The following is a 12,337-nucleotide window of genomic DNA, read 5'->3' as shown; positions in this document are numbered from 1 at the left end:
AAACTGGCACAAGACAGGGATGCCCTCTCTCACCACTCCTATTCAACATAGTGTTGGAAGTTCTGGCTAGGGCAATCAGGCAAGAGAAAGAAATCAAGGGGATTCAGTTAGGAAAAGAAGAAGTCAAATTGTCCCTGTTTGCAGACGACATGATTGTATATTTAGAAAACCCCATTGTCTCAGCCCAAAATCTCCTTAAGCTGATCAGCAACTTCAGCAAAGTCTCAGGATACAAAATTAATGTGCAAAAATCACAAGCATTCTTATACACCAGTGACAGTCAAACAGAGAGCCAAATCAGGAATGAACTTCCATTCACAATTGCTTCAAAGAGAATAAAATACCTAGGAATCCAACTTCCAAGGGATGTAAAGGACCTCTTCAAGGAGAACTACAAACCACTGCTCAGTGAAATCAAAGAGGACACAAACAAATGGAAGAACATACCATGCTCATGGATAGGAAGAATCAATATCGTGAAAATGGCCATACTGCCCAAGGTAATTTATAGATTCAATGCCATCCCCATCAAGCTACCAATGAGCTTCTTCACAGAATTGGAAAAAACTGCTTTAAAGTTCATATGGAACCAAAAAAGAGCCCGCATCTCCAAGACAATCCTAAGTCAAAAGAACAAAGCTGGAGGCATCACGCTACCTGACTTCAAACTATACTACAAGGCTACAGTAACCAAAACAGCATGGTACTGGTACCAAAACAGAGATATAGACCAATGGAACAGAACAGAGTCCTCAGAAATAATACCACACATCTACAGCCATCTGATCTTTGACAAACCTGAGAGAAACAAGAAATGGGGAAAGGATTCCCTATTTAATAAATGGTGCTGGGAAAACTGGCTAGCCATAAGTAGAAAGCTGAAACTGGATCCTTTCCTTACACCTTATACGAAAATTAATTCAAGGTGGATTAGAGACTTAAATGTTAGACCTAATACCATAAAAATCCTAGAGGAAAACCTAGGTAGTATCATTCAGGACATAGGCATGGGCAAAGACTTCATGTCTAAAACACCAAAAGCAACGGCAGCAAAAGCCAAAATTGACAAATGGGATCTCATCAAACTAAAGAGCTTCTGCACAGCAAAAGAAACTACCATCAGAGTGAGCAGGCAACCTACAGAATGGGAGAAAATTTTTGCAATCTATTCATCTGACAAAGGGCTAATATCCAGAACCTACAAAGAACTCAAACAAATTTACAAGAAAAAAACAAACAACCCCATCCAAAAGTGGGCAAAGGATATGAACAGACATTTCTCAAAAGAAGACATTCATACAGCCAACAGACACATGAAAAAATGCTCATCATCACTGGCCATCAGAGAAATGCAAATCAAAACCACAATGAGATACCATCTCACACCAGTTAGAATGGCGATCATTCAAAAGTCAGGAAACAACAGGTGCTGGAGAGGATGTGGAGAAATAGGAACACTTTTACACTGTTGGTGGGATTGTAAACTAGTTCAACCATTATGGAAAACAGTATGGCGATTCCTCAAGGATCTAGAACTAGATGTACCATATGACCCAGCCATCCCATTACTGGGTATATACCCAAAGGATTATAAATTATGCTGCTATAAGGACACATGCACACGTATGTTTATTGCAGCACTATTCACAATAGCAAAGACTTGGAATCAACCCAAATGTCCATCAGTGACAGATTGGATTAAGAAAATGTGGCACATATACACCATGGAATACTATGCAGCCATAAAAAAGGATGAGTTTGTGTCCTTTGTAGGGACATGGATGCAGCTGGGAACCATCATTCTTAGCAAACTATCACAAGAACAGAAAACCAAACACCGCATGTTCTCACTCATAGGCGGGAACTGAACAATGAGATCACTTGGACTCGGGAAGGGGAACATCACACACCGGGGCCTATCATGGGGAGGGGGGAGGGGGGAGGGATTGCATTGGGAGTTATACCTGATGTAAATGACGAGTTGATGGGTGCAGCACACCAACATGGCACAAGTATACATATGTAGCAAACCTGTACGTTGTGCACATGTACCCTACAACTTGAAGTTTAATAATAATAAATAAATTAAAAAAAAAAAAAAAAAAGAACAAAAATAAACAAAGGCTCCATGAACCACTGAACAATTTCAAGTAACCCAGTATGCATGTAGTGAGAGTCCCTAAGTGAAAGTGAGATGGGAAGGCAGAAAAATATTTGAAGAAATAATGGCCAAAATTTTTCCAAATTTGATAAAAATTGCAAACCTAAAGATCTAAGAATTTCAATGAATCCTAAATACAAGAAACATAAAGAAAACTATAGTAAGGCACATTATATAAACAAACGGCTCAAAATCAGTGGTAAACAGAAAATCTTATCTCTAGCTGGGAACAGCTAGAGAAGTAACATATTATTTACAGATAAAAGTGCAGGGATGTCAACAGATTTCATAAGAAAAAAATTCAAACAACAAGACAAGTCAAGCAGCATCTTTTAAATTCTTAAAGAAAATTGCTGTTAACCTGCAATTCTACACCCAGGAACATACCTTTCAAAAATGAAGGCAAAATAAAGACTTCATGACCAGGTGATTTGCACTAAAAGAAATGTTAAAGGAGGTCTTTCAGATAGCAGGAATACAGTAGGTCAATCTGTCTGTACACAAGTAAAAGGCACTGCAAATGGTAACTACAGGGTAAATATATAACATTTTAAAAATTTCAAATACTTTTAAAAGGTAATTTACTGTTTAAATAAAAACAAAAAGTCATTGAGATTTCTATATCATATGTTTCAGTAAAATGTATGACAATAACATGAAACAAATTTAAAAATGCACTTTATCAAAATATGTGGGATCCCGATAAAGCAGTGCTTGGAGAAAAGTTTATAGCACTAAACACCTGTGTTTAAAAAAAAAAAGAAAGAAAGAAAGTTCTCAAGTCAATGACCTTGCTTTATACCTTAAAAAAAAAAAAAAACTAGAAAAGAAGGAGAGCAAAACCCAAAGTAAGCAGAAGAAATGAGGCAATAAAGATCAAGTATAAATCAATGAAACAGAAAACAAAAACAGTAGAGCAAATCAATGAAACCAAAAGCTGGTTCCTTGAGAAAATTAATAAAATTGATATACCTCTAACCAGACTGATCAGAGAAAAAAAAAATAGAACACAAACATCTAATACCAGGAATGAAAGAGGAACTATCACTACAGATACTATAGATACATAAAAGATATAAAATATTATGCCTTTGTCAATAAATTTGACATCATAAATAAAATTTTAAAATTCCTTGAAAGATACAAGCAAAGTTCACTCAAGAGGAAATGGATAACATGAATAGCCTTATATCTTATTAATGAAATGGAACTTGTAGTTAAAAATATTCCTACAAAGAAAGTCCCAGATGGTTTCACTGGTAAATTCTACCAAATATTTAGGGAAGAAATCATAATGATTTTACCCAAATTCTTCAGAAAACTGGAGGAGAGAGAACACTTCATAACCCATTTTATGAGGCCAGCATTGCCATGTAACCAAAAAAGACAAAGACATCATAAGAAAACTATGAACCAATTATTGTCATGAACTTAGATGCAAAATCATAAACACAATTTTAGAAAGCTGTATCCAACAAAAAATAATAAAACAGCATGACCAAAGTGAGGTCGATTCAAGGAATGCAAAGATGCTTTAACATTTGAAAATCAACCAATATAATGCAGCACATTAACAAAACAGAAAAGAGAAACTATATGATTATATCATATCTTCAAAATTCATTTTTGGAAAAACTCAGCAAACTGAACAGAAGGCAACTTCTTCAACCTGATAAAGGGCTTCTCTGAAAAATCCTATGGCTAACACCGTTACTCTAGGATGAAAGACTGAATAATTAAACAAAACTTACATTTCAAAATGAGCCAATTAAAATAAGACATTTAAAAATACTAAAATAGGTGAAAGAATGACACAAATCAAAATTAGAAAAACTGAGAAATGAGCTGACAGAAATCAAAGAATTTGAATTAAAACAAAAATAATTTCAGACACAAAAAGCTAGAAGGAATATGAGGAAATGATCATCATAATAGTGCCTTAAGAGCTATGAAAGGTGAAGAGAAGAAACTTTTAGAAATAAAAAAAAGAAATAAGATAAAAAGTATTCAAGAGAAAGTGATACGTTTATAATGTATCAAAACTAATTCTAACACTTTTAATTAGCAACCCTTTTGGACAGAAGGAAAACAAGTACTCAAAGAGACAGCTGGGCATGGTGGCTCATACCTGTAATCCCAGCACTTTGGGAGGCAGAGGCGGGCAGATCACCTGAGGTCAGGAGTTTGAGACCAGCCTGGCCAACATGGTGAAACCCCATCTCTACTAAAACTACAAAAATTAGCTGGGCATGGTGGTGGGCACCTGTAATCCCAGCTACTCAGGAGGCTGAGGCAAGAGAATCTCTTGAACCCAGGAGTTGGAGGTTGCAGTGAGTCAGGATGGCACCATTGCACTCCAGCCTGGGCAACAAGAGTGAAAATCCATCTAAAAGAAGGAAGGAAGGAAGGAAGGAAGGAAGGAAGGAAGGAAGGAAGGAAGGAAGGAAGGAAGGAAGGAAGGAAGGAAGGAAGGAAGGAAGGAAGGAAGGAAGGAAGGAAGGAGTAAAAGTGAAAGAGACAAAAATTTTACACAGAGCCAACTTAACTTTCAAGTAAAAGGTGACAAAACAAACTGTGACAAACACATCAGAATTGAAGGAATTCTCTTGTAGAACAAGACTAGAATAACCAAGATAACTAGGAGATAACGACATAAAGAATGCTGATAAATAAATGCGTATTTGTTCACATAAAAACATGAAATAAGGTTGATAAGGCAGAAAGTACAGTATGCGGTACTCTTATGTTCTGACAATACAGATACAGAATTAGTAAAAAAAAAAAATGGGTGAAGAGAATGAAAGAAGGATATGCAAAAAATCTTTATTTCTCATAATCATGTGCGTGGTGCAGTATAGCAATTCTCATCCATACACTTTGGGAGAAGGAACTGGATATGTGATATTCTATCATCCCCTGGCTTCTTGAGACCCAAGAGAAACAAACAAACAAAAAAGAGTTAAGTAAAAACCCTATATTCTTGAATTTGATTTGGAAATATCCATCAGAACTTGTGAGCTAGTTTACCATAAATGCATGCACACACACACATACACATATTTTCATGGCAGATTTTTAAAGAAAGAGAGAGCCTGCACCCTATGATATTTCCCAGCTCTGTCCACTAAGAAGGCCTAGAAACAATGACCTACTCAGTAGCAGTGAGTATCCTTGGGTCCCAGACTGCAGTCTTAAAACACCATTTCCCCAGTAAAGGCGAGGAGGGTGTCTTGCAGGAATGGCTTCCTCCAGGTTTGGACAGGAGTCCACAAGAGAGACCTGGAAAAACCTATCACACATGACACAAGTGTGCTATCAGACCACAGGGTCACGTCAGAGAACTCAGGAGAACCCTAAAGAGGCTCCCCTGGTCAACAAAGAAACAATCTGAGAATGAGTAAAGATAATAATTTCAATTAACTTGAAATACATCAAAAATGTTTAAATCCCTATGTTCCTAATGAAACTTAAACACACACATACACAGCCCAAAGAGCCCACATTTGGAAGATGACAGGGAATCAATTCATTATTTGTAAAACTTGCAAATAAAGAGGTAAATCAACACTTACTTAACTTTTCCTAAATGAACGCTAGATGACAGATTGGAATGTGACCACTTTGCAATCCCTATTGAATTAACAGATCCATCATAAGGCACTGAAGTCTAGTACCATAGAGACATTACATGCCTTTTAATGAAAGAACAATACTGTAGACTTGCCAAAGTGATCAAGTCTGAAGCAATCCAAGTTTCAGATCCAGTTTCTAATACATTAAGCTATACCATGAGACAAAGGAACATGCTTAGCTACACCACAAGAACTCAAAAAGCAAAATCTGGACCATGAAATCCTCCACATATTCTGACTCCGGTTCTTCAACAAATAAATTTCATGAGGATAACACCAGGCAGATATGCAGGAAACTTATAGCTAAAAAGAGAAACTTAAGTGATGAAACTAAAAAGGAATGCTGGAAAGTTACTATCATAGCAATCAAGACAGTCATTATTGTTTTAGGGCAGTACAAAGGAGTGCTTTGGGACAGGCCACATCGAGGGCTTTTACACTCATTCAGAAAGTAATAATTTTGATATAATGGTAGTTTAAGAATGTTTGCCACATAATAACACAGTCAGCCCTCCACATCCATGGGTTCCAATTGCTACAGATTCAACCAACGGCAGAAAGAAAACATTTGAAATAATAATAATACAACAGTTTAAAAAGTACAAATGAAAAAACAATACAGTACACAACTATTTGCATAGTATTTATATTGCATTAGATGTCAAGAGTAATCTAGAGATGATTTAAAGTACATAGGAAGATGGGCATAGGTTATATGCAAATAACACACCATTTTACATAAGAAACTTCAACATCTGCAGATTTTAGTATCCACAGGGGATGGGGGTGTCCTGGAATCAATCCCTGCAGACACTGAGGGGAGACTGTACTCATCAGTATTAGCCAGCACTAAGTCAGCACACAAAACATTTGCTTTATGTAGTTTTTATCTGTACTATATTTCAAAATAGAAAAGTTTTCATTAAAAGAGGTAGATAAGCACAGTATTAGGAGTCCTCTACTCTGTAATGGTGAAATAGTTTGACAAAATGTTGGAAAGAAAGAGCATTTTTTCTAGGAGAGAAAAAGGAGGAATTACTATGAGGGAAAAATGATATGAAAAGCAAAAATGTTAAAACATAAGGGCAATCCCAAAAGATTAAATCACTGCACCATACATGGAAAAGTGCTGTATTTTGGCATTACTGTAGTTGGTACCATTTCTGATCAGTGTGGCGATGGGAGGTAGAGGAGAATATTCTAGGTTCTGGCTTATAGATATCAGAAAGTTGGTATCATTTCTGATCAGTGTGGCGATGGGAGGTAGAGGAGAATATTCTAGGTTCTGGCTTATAGACATCAGAAATATGACTACAGTGTAATAGAACTGATTCACTAAACCACCCTTCCAAACACACATCCAAATGAGTGTCATTCCATGTAGTTCCTGTGAGCAGACTACACACTTATTCTAATTGTCTTGCCATTGCTCAAAGTAGTTTGGAACTACACTTTCTAAACTGCCTTCAGAAATAATTTAGTTATAGGTGCAAAATAATTGGTCTTATGACTTTATTGTCACACCATCATTTGAGTAAGGTCTGTATTACCCAGCCCAATCACACAAAATATTCACAAAATTTTGGTCATTTCCAAAAATCAGATCCACTCTTGAAAGGCAAAGATTTGCCACCAGTGAAGACATTCTAAAGAATGTGCCGTATCTGTGAAGGAAACTCAGAGGAGTTCCAAAAATGTTTTGGGCAGTGGCAGTGTCACTGCAATGAGTACTTAACCTCCTCAAGTGACTTAGGAGAAGTCATTTTTATCATAAAATGGGATATGATTAAAGTAAGTCTTTATTATTTTATGCTAATTTTTAAATATTTACTTGGGCATTGTCTTAAAAACAAAAACTTCCTACTACAATATTTTTCAAGGATAAGACAGATAAAAAGGTTTGCTTGGGAAGAACTGTGTCACGTTGAATGATAATCAGGAAAGGGCCTATTTATTCTCTTATACCTATTTTAGACAGGAAAACATGCTATCTGATAGGTTAAAAAAAACCCAACTTTATGAACTAAACACTTACCCACGTCATTAATAAAGATGAAGAATAATAAGAAGATAAGTACATTGAATTTCCAAACATCAAAATGAAACTAAGAATAACTGAAATCTGAAAAAAAAGTGAAAAAATACATTTTATGGTTATTACATATATTGGCATAATGCATATTTTGTAGGTATATAGCCATTTCTTTTTTTTTTTTTTTTTTTTTTTTTTTTGAGATGGAGTCTCGCTCTGTCGCCCAGGCTGGAGTGCAGTGACCGGATCTCAGCTCACTGCAAGCTCCGCCTCCCGGGTTTACGCCATTCTCCTGCCTCAGCCTCCCCAGTAGCTGGGACTACAGGCGCCCGCCACCTCGCCCGGCTAATTTTTTGTATTTTTTAGTAGAGACGGGGTTTCACCGGGTTAGCCAGGATAGTCTCAATCTCCTGACCTCGTGATCCGCCCGTCTCGGCCTCCCAAAGTGCTGGAATTACAGGCATAAAGATGAATAACTCTTGGCCAAATGATAATAGAATTTCAAGTCACTGCTAGATTCTAAGTATTAAAATTCAAGACTATAAACTCTATCTGGCAGAATTTCACTTTTTCTCCATCTGCTACTTGGAACAATGAAAAATAAGTCTATGATTTCTATTGTTTTAACAATGAAGTAATATAACAAGAAAGACTTAGTTATAAATACGAGTTTTACTAATCTTATTTTTGTTAGACTTCAGAACTTCTATTATTTATGAAGTTTTACTAACTTTTTATATTTTTAAGGAAGCTATGTTTGGGACCTAAGCCAAAAACAAAATTGCAAGAATATAAAATTTCAGTGAGAGTGTCATTCAGGCAAAATGCTAAAATCTCATGTCTGAGAAAGAAAAGGCAGTTTTAAAAGTAGTAATAATAATAATAAATAAAACATAAATATTTTAGAGAATAAAACACATCTACAGTCAAGTTGAAAGTATAATCTATTATAATATGACATCTATAATATACATTTCCAGTTTTCCTTCTGGATATCACCAGTATCATATGTATTAAATATTACCAAGGAGGAGGTACCCTATAAAACAGAATCACTTCGATTTTATAAACTCTGAGGACCTATCTTAACATTTGACTTATATATATTAAAAATGTTACCATGTTCACATAAACGATCTTCTGAAATTTGCTTGGTTCAATGTATCCCACAACATACATGGGAAATAATGATGCTATCTGAAATAATACAAAAAAGCAAAAGTGAAAAAAAGTATAGAAAACTAACACTTTACTATTCATAGGCAAAGTAAATATAAGAGGAGGGCTACATTTCTAATAATGGTAAGCAAAGGAATTTGAACCAACCTTCCCACTAAGAACTAGAATGTGTAGGAAAAATACAAATATATAAATAAAAATATTTTAAAATATGTATAAAAGCCACAGATTATTAACAAAGCAAATGAGGAATTAAAAAGATAGATGGCAATCTATAGCGATGAGCATGACATTTTGGACCACTTTTCTCCCAGAGGTATCTGCCAATTTCAACAGAGGCAGATGCCTGCCAGCTGAGAGGCAGTTGGGAGACCAGCAAGCTGAGCAGGCATTTCAGCCGATTCAGCAGTCAGAGTGCACCAAGAAGGGTGCTTTAGTTTGGAGTTTCAAAAGGCCATACTATAATAGTGAACCAGAAATCAAGCAGCCCTCAGAAAGACTGAAATCCATCTATGGATCATCTCAATCTGATTTCATGAAGGTGGCTCAAGATTAATTAGTGCTTTTGACTTGCCTCTCCAATTTTTCATGTATAATGTCCAGCACGAAATCAAAAATAACCCAGCATAGATGAAGATAAGACACTATCACTAACACAACAGAAACAGATCCAGAAAAGATTTATATCAGGGATCAGCACATTTGTTATATAAAAGGCCAGATAATAAATATGTTATGCTTTGTTGGTCACATACAGTCTCTTGTATATTCTTTTTCTATTTTTGTTCTATATCCCTTTAAATATATAAAAACTATTCTTAGCTTGGAGATCACTCAAACACTTGTCTGGTGCAATCAGATATGTCTTTAAACTATGCTTCAAATGTTCAAGGAAATAACTGATAGGATTGAAAATTCCAGGAGAGCACAGAAGTCATAAAAAAAAATTGAGCTAGGCTTGGTGGCTCATGCCTATAATCCCAGCATTTTGGGAGGCCCAGATAGGAGGACTGCTTGAGCCCAGGAGTTCAAGAGCAGCTTGGGCAAGATGGTGCTACCTCATCTCTACAAAAAATTAAAAAATTAGCCAGATGTGGTGGCACAATGAACTAAGTTTAACCTTAATCTATGAAAAACACAATTAAGAATAAAATCTTAAAGTACATCCAGAAGATAAGATTGAATTATCCCTCTGTAAGCATGAAATGTACAAATACAAACAAAACTATATACATTAGTAAAGAAAAATAAAAGCCTAGTATATCCAGAGAATGGCTAGAAAATCATTACAGCAACATCAAACTTACCCAAAGAGCTTTTTTTTTTTTTTTTTTGGAACTGAGTCTCACTCTGTCACCCAGGATGGAGTGCAGTGGCATGATCTCAGCCCACTGCAACATCTACCTCCCAGGTTCAAGCAATTCTCTGCCTCAGCCTCCCAAGTAGCTGAGATTACAGGAGCCTGCCACCATGCCCGGCTAATTTTGTTTGTATTTTTAGTAGAGACAGGGTTTCACCATCTTGGCCAGGATGGTCTTGAACTCCTGACCTCGTGATCTACCCGCCTCAGCCTCCCAAAGTTCTGGGATTACAGGCATGAGCCATCGCGCCTGGCCCCAAAGAGCTGCTTAGTTGCATCAGTACCACTGGATTAATAAATGTGCTTGCAATGAAGTGCTGCTCATTAAAAATCGATTCTACTCTGTTGGCATTTGCAAATAATGAAAACCATAGAATAATGTCTGTGTTATAACCTGAAAGGAGCCAACTATTATGAAGTAAAGTGGAGGGAATACTTTAAACATGAGCACCAACTGAGCTGGGGTTATAATTTCACTCTTTGGAGGCTATTGGCAGCATAAGACTTCTTGGCAGAATTTCTCACTTCCAATATAGAGTATTATTATTATCATCAGTATTTATTATGCAGGAAGGAGCTCTGAAGGAAAATCTTAGTATCATGAAATTTCCTCAAAATTCTCCATTTATTCTCTGCTTCCCCAGTTCAGTTTCTTGGTACTAGTTATGTAGTTGCTTTAGAAACAGGATATGGGCTCTGCTCACTTAAGCAATGATGAGCTTTATGATTAAAGCTCATAGATAAGGTGCCAGGTAAAATTCTGCTCCACAGACAAAACAGCCAACATTTAGCTGAATTGGAAGCAGAATGTCCTGCTGTGAAGAGTATGATTGGCCCTTAGAATGCTGTGTAGCTTGGCACCTAGAATGATCACCAGGACAAAAGGAAAATCTATAGGTAGATATATGCAGATAATATCTCAAACACCAAAAATAACATTTGTGAATAAAAATAATAGAAAAACTCTTTCACATGTCGAGCCTTAAAATCTGTCAAACTAACTAATACAGTAAAAGAATGTGGAATTATATTATTTCATAAAAATCATACCTTTATGTAAACTTTATTCCCTATTTTGAAAATCTTTTAGGGCATAAATGTAACCATATTAAAAAATTTCTATGGAAACAACCAAGGACATCTTGCATTCAACTTAATTAATATACCCAAAGGAATATAAATCATTCTATTACAAAGATACATGTGTTCATTGCAGCACTATTGACAATAGCAAAGACATGGAATTAACCCAAATGCCCATCAGTGACAGACTGGATAAAGAAAATGTGGTACATATACACCATGGAATACTATGCAGCCATAAAAAGGAACGAGATCAGGTCCTTTGCAGGGACATGAATGGAGCTGGAGGCCATTATCCTTAGCAACAGAAACAGAAAACCAAACACCACATGTTCTCACTTATAAGTGGTTGCTGAACAATGAGAATACATGGACACAGGGAGGGGAACAACACACGCTGGGGCCTATCGGGGGATGGGGTGGGGAGAACATTAGGAAAAACAGCTAATGCATGCTGGGCTTAATACCTAGGTAATGGGTTGATAGGTGCAAAAACCACCATGGCATACATTTACCTACGTAACAAACCTGTACATCCTGCACACGTACCCCAGAACTTAAAAATAAAAATTAATTTAAAAATTCATCTTACCTGTGTAAAAAGAATAAACTGAGCAAATTGCCAGGGAAGCATAAAAGCCACATTGGAAAGACAGAGTGCAACGAAGGGCCTTCTGTCATTGCTCGAGGTCCTTAATAGAGAGAATTGATACGAATAAGTTTCACCCTAAAAATAGGCTGTCACTGAAAAGAAAGACTAGTTGCAAAATGATAAAATCTAAATTATTCCATTACCTTTACTATTAATACAACAAAATATAGTTAACTTTTTAAAGCATACTAAAAAGAACTTGAAATACTTCATGCCTTGCATGAAGCAATCAAAATTA

At 36.2% G+C, this 12,337-nt stretch overlaps 1 protein-coding gene across 1 annotated transcript in view; it reads right to left on the bottom strand.

Moving 5' to 3' along the window:
* The window catches only part of LOC103226234 (probable C-mannosyltransferase DPY19L2), a 124,120-nt gene that overhangs the window by 57,195 nt on the left and 54,588 nt on the right, over positions 1-12,337 (bottom strand). Inside the window, exons 9-11 of the mRNA XM_073008968.1 lie at positions 12,040-12,139; positions 8,945-9,022; positions 7,829-7,915 (exon numbers count right to left, since the gene is read on the bottom strand). Of these exons, the coding sequence (XP_072865069.1) occupies positions 7,829-7,915; positions 8,945-9,022; positions 12,040-12,139 (265 nt within the window). The remainder of the gene's footprint in view (positions 1-7,828; positions 7,916-8,944; positions 9,023-12,039; positions 12,140-12,337) is intronic.

Source organism: Chlorocebus sabaeus, chromosome 21, assembly GCF_047675955.1.
Source record: "Chlorocebus sabaeus isolate Y175 chromosome 21, mChlSab1.0.hap1, whole genome shotgun sequence".
Lineage (NCBI taxonomy): Eukaryota > Metazoa > Chordata > Mammalia > Primates > Cercopithecidae > Chlorocebus > Chlorocebus sabaeus.
This window is presented reverse-complemented; position numbering and strand designations above follow the sequence as displayed.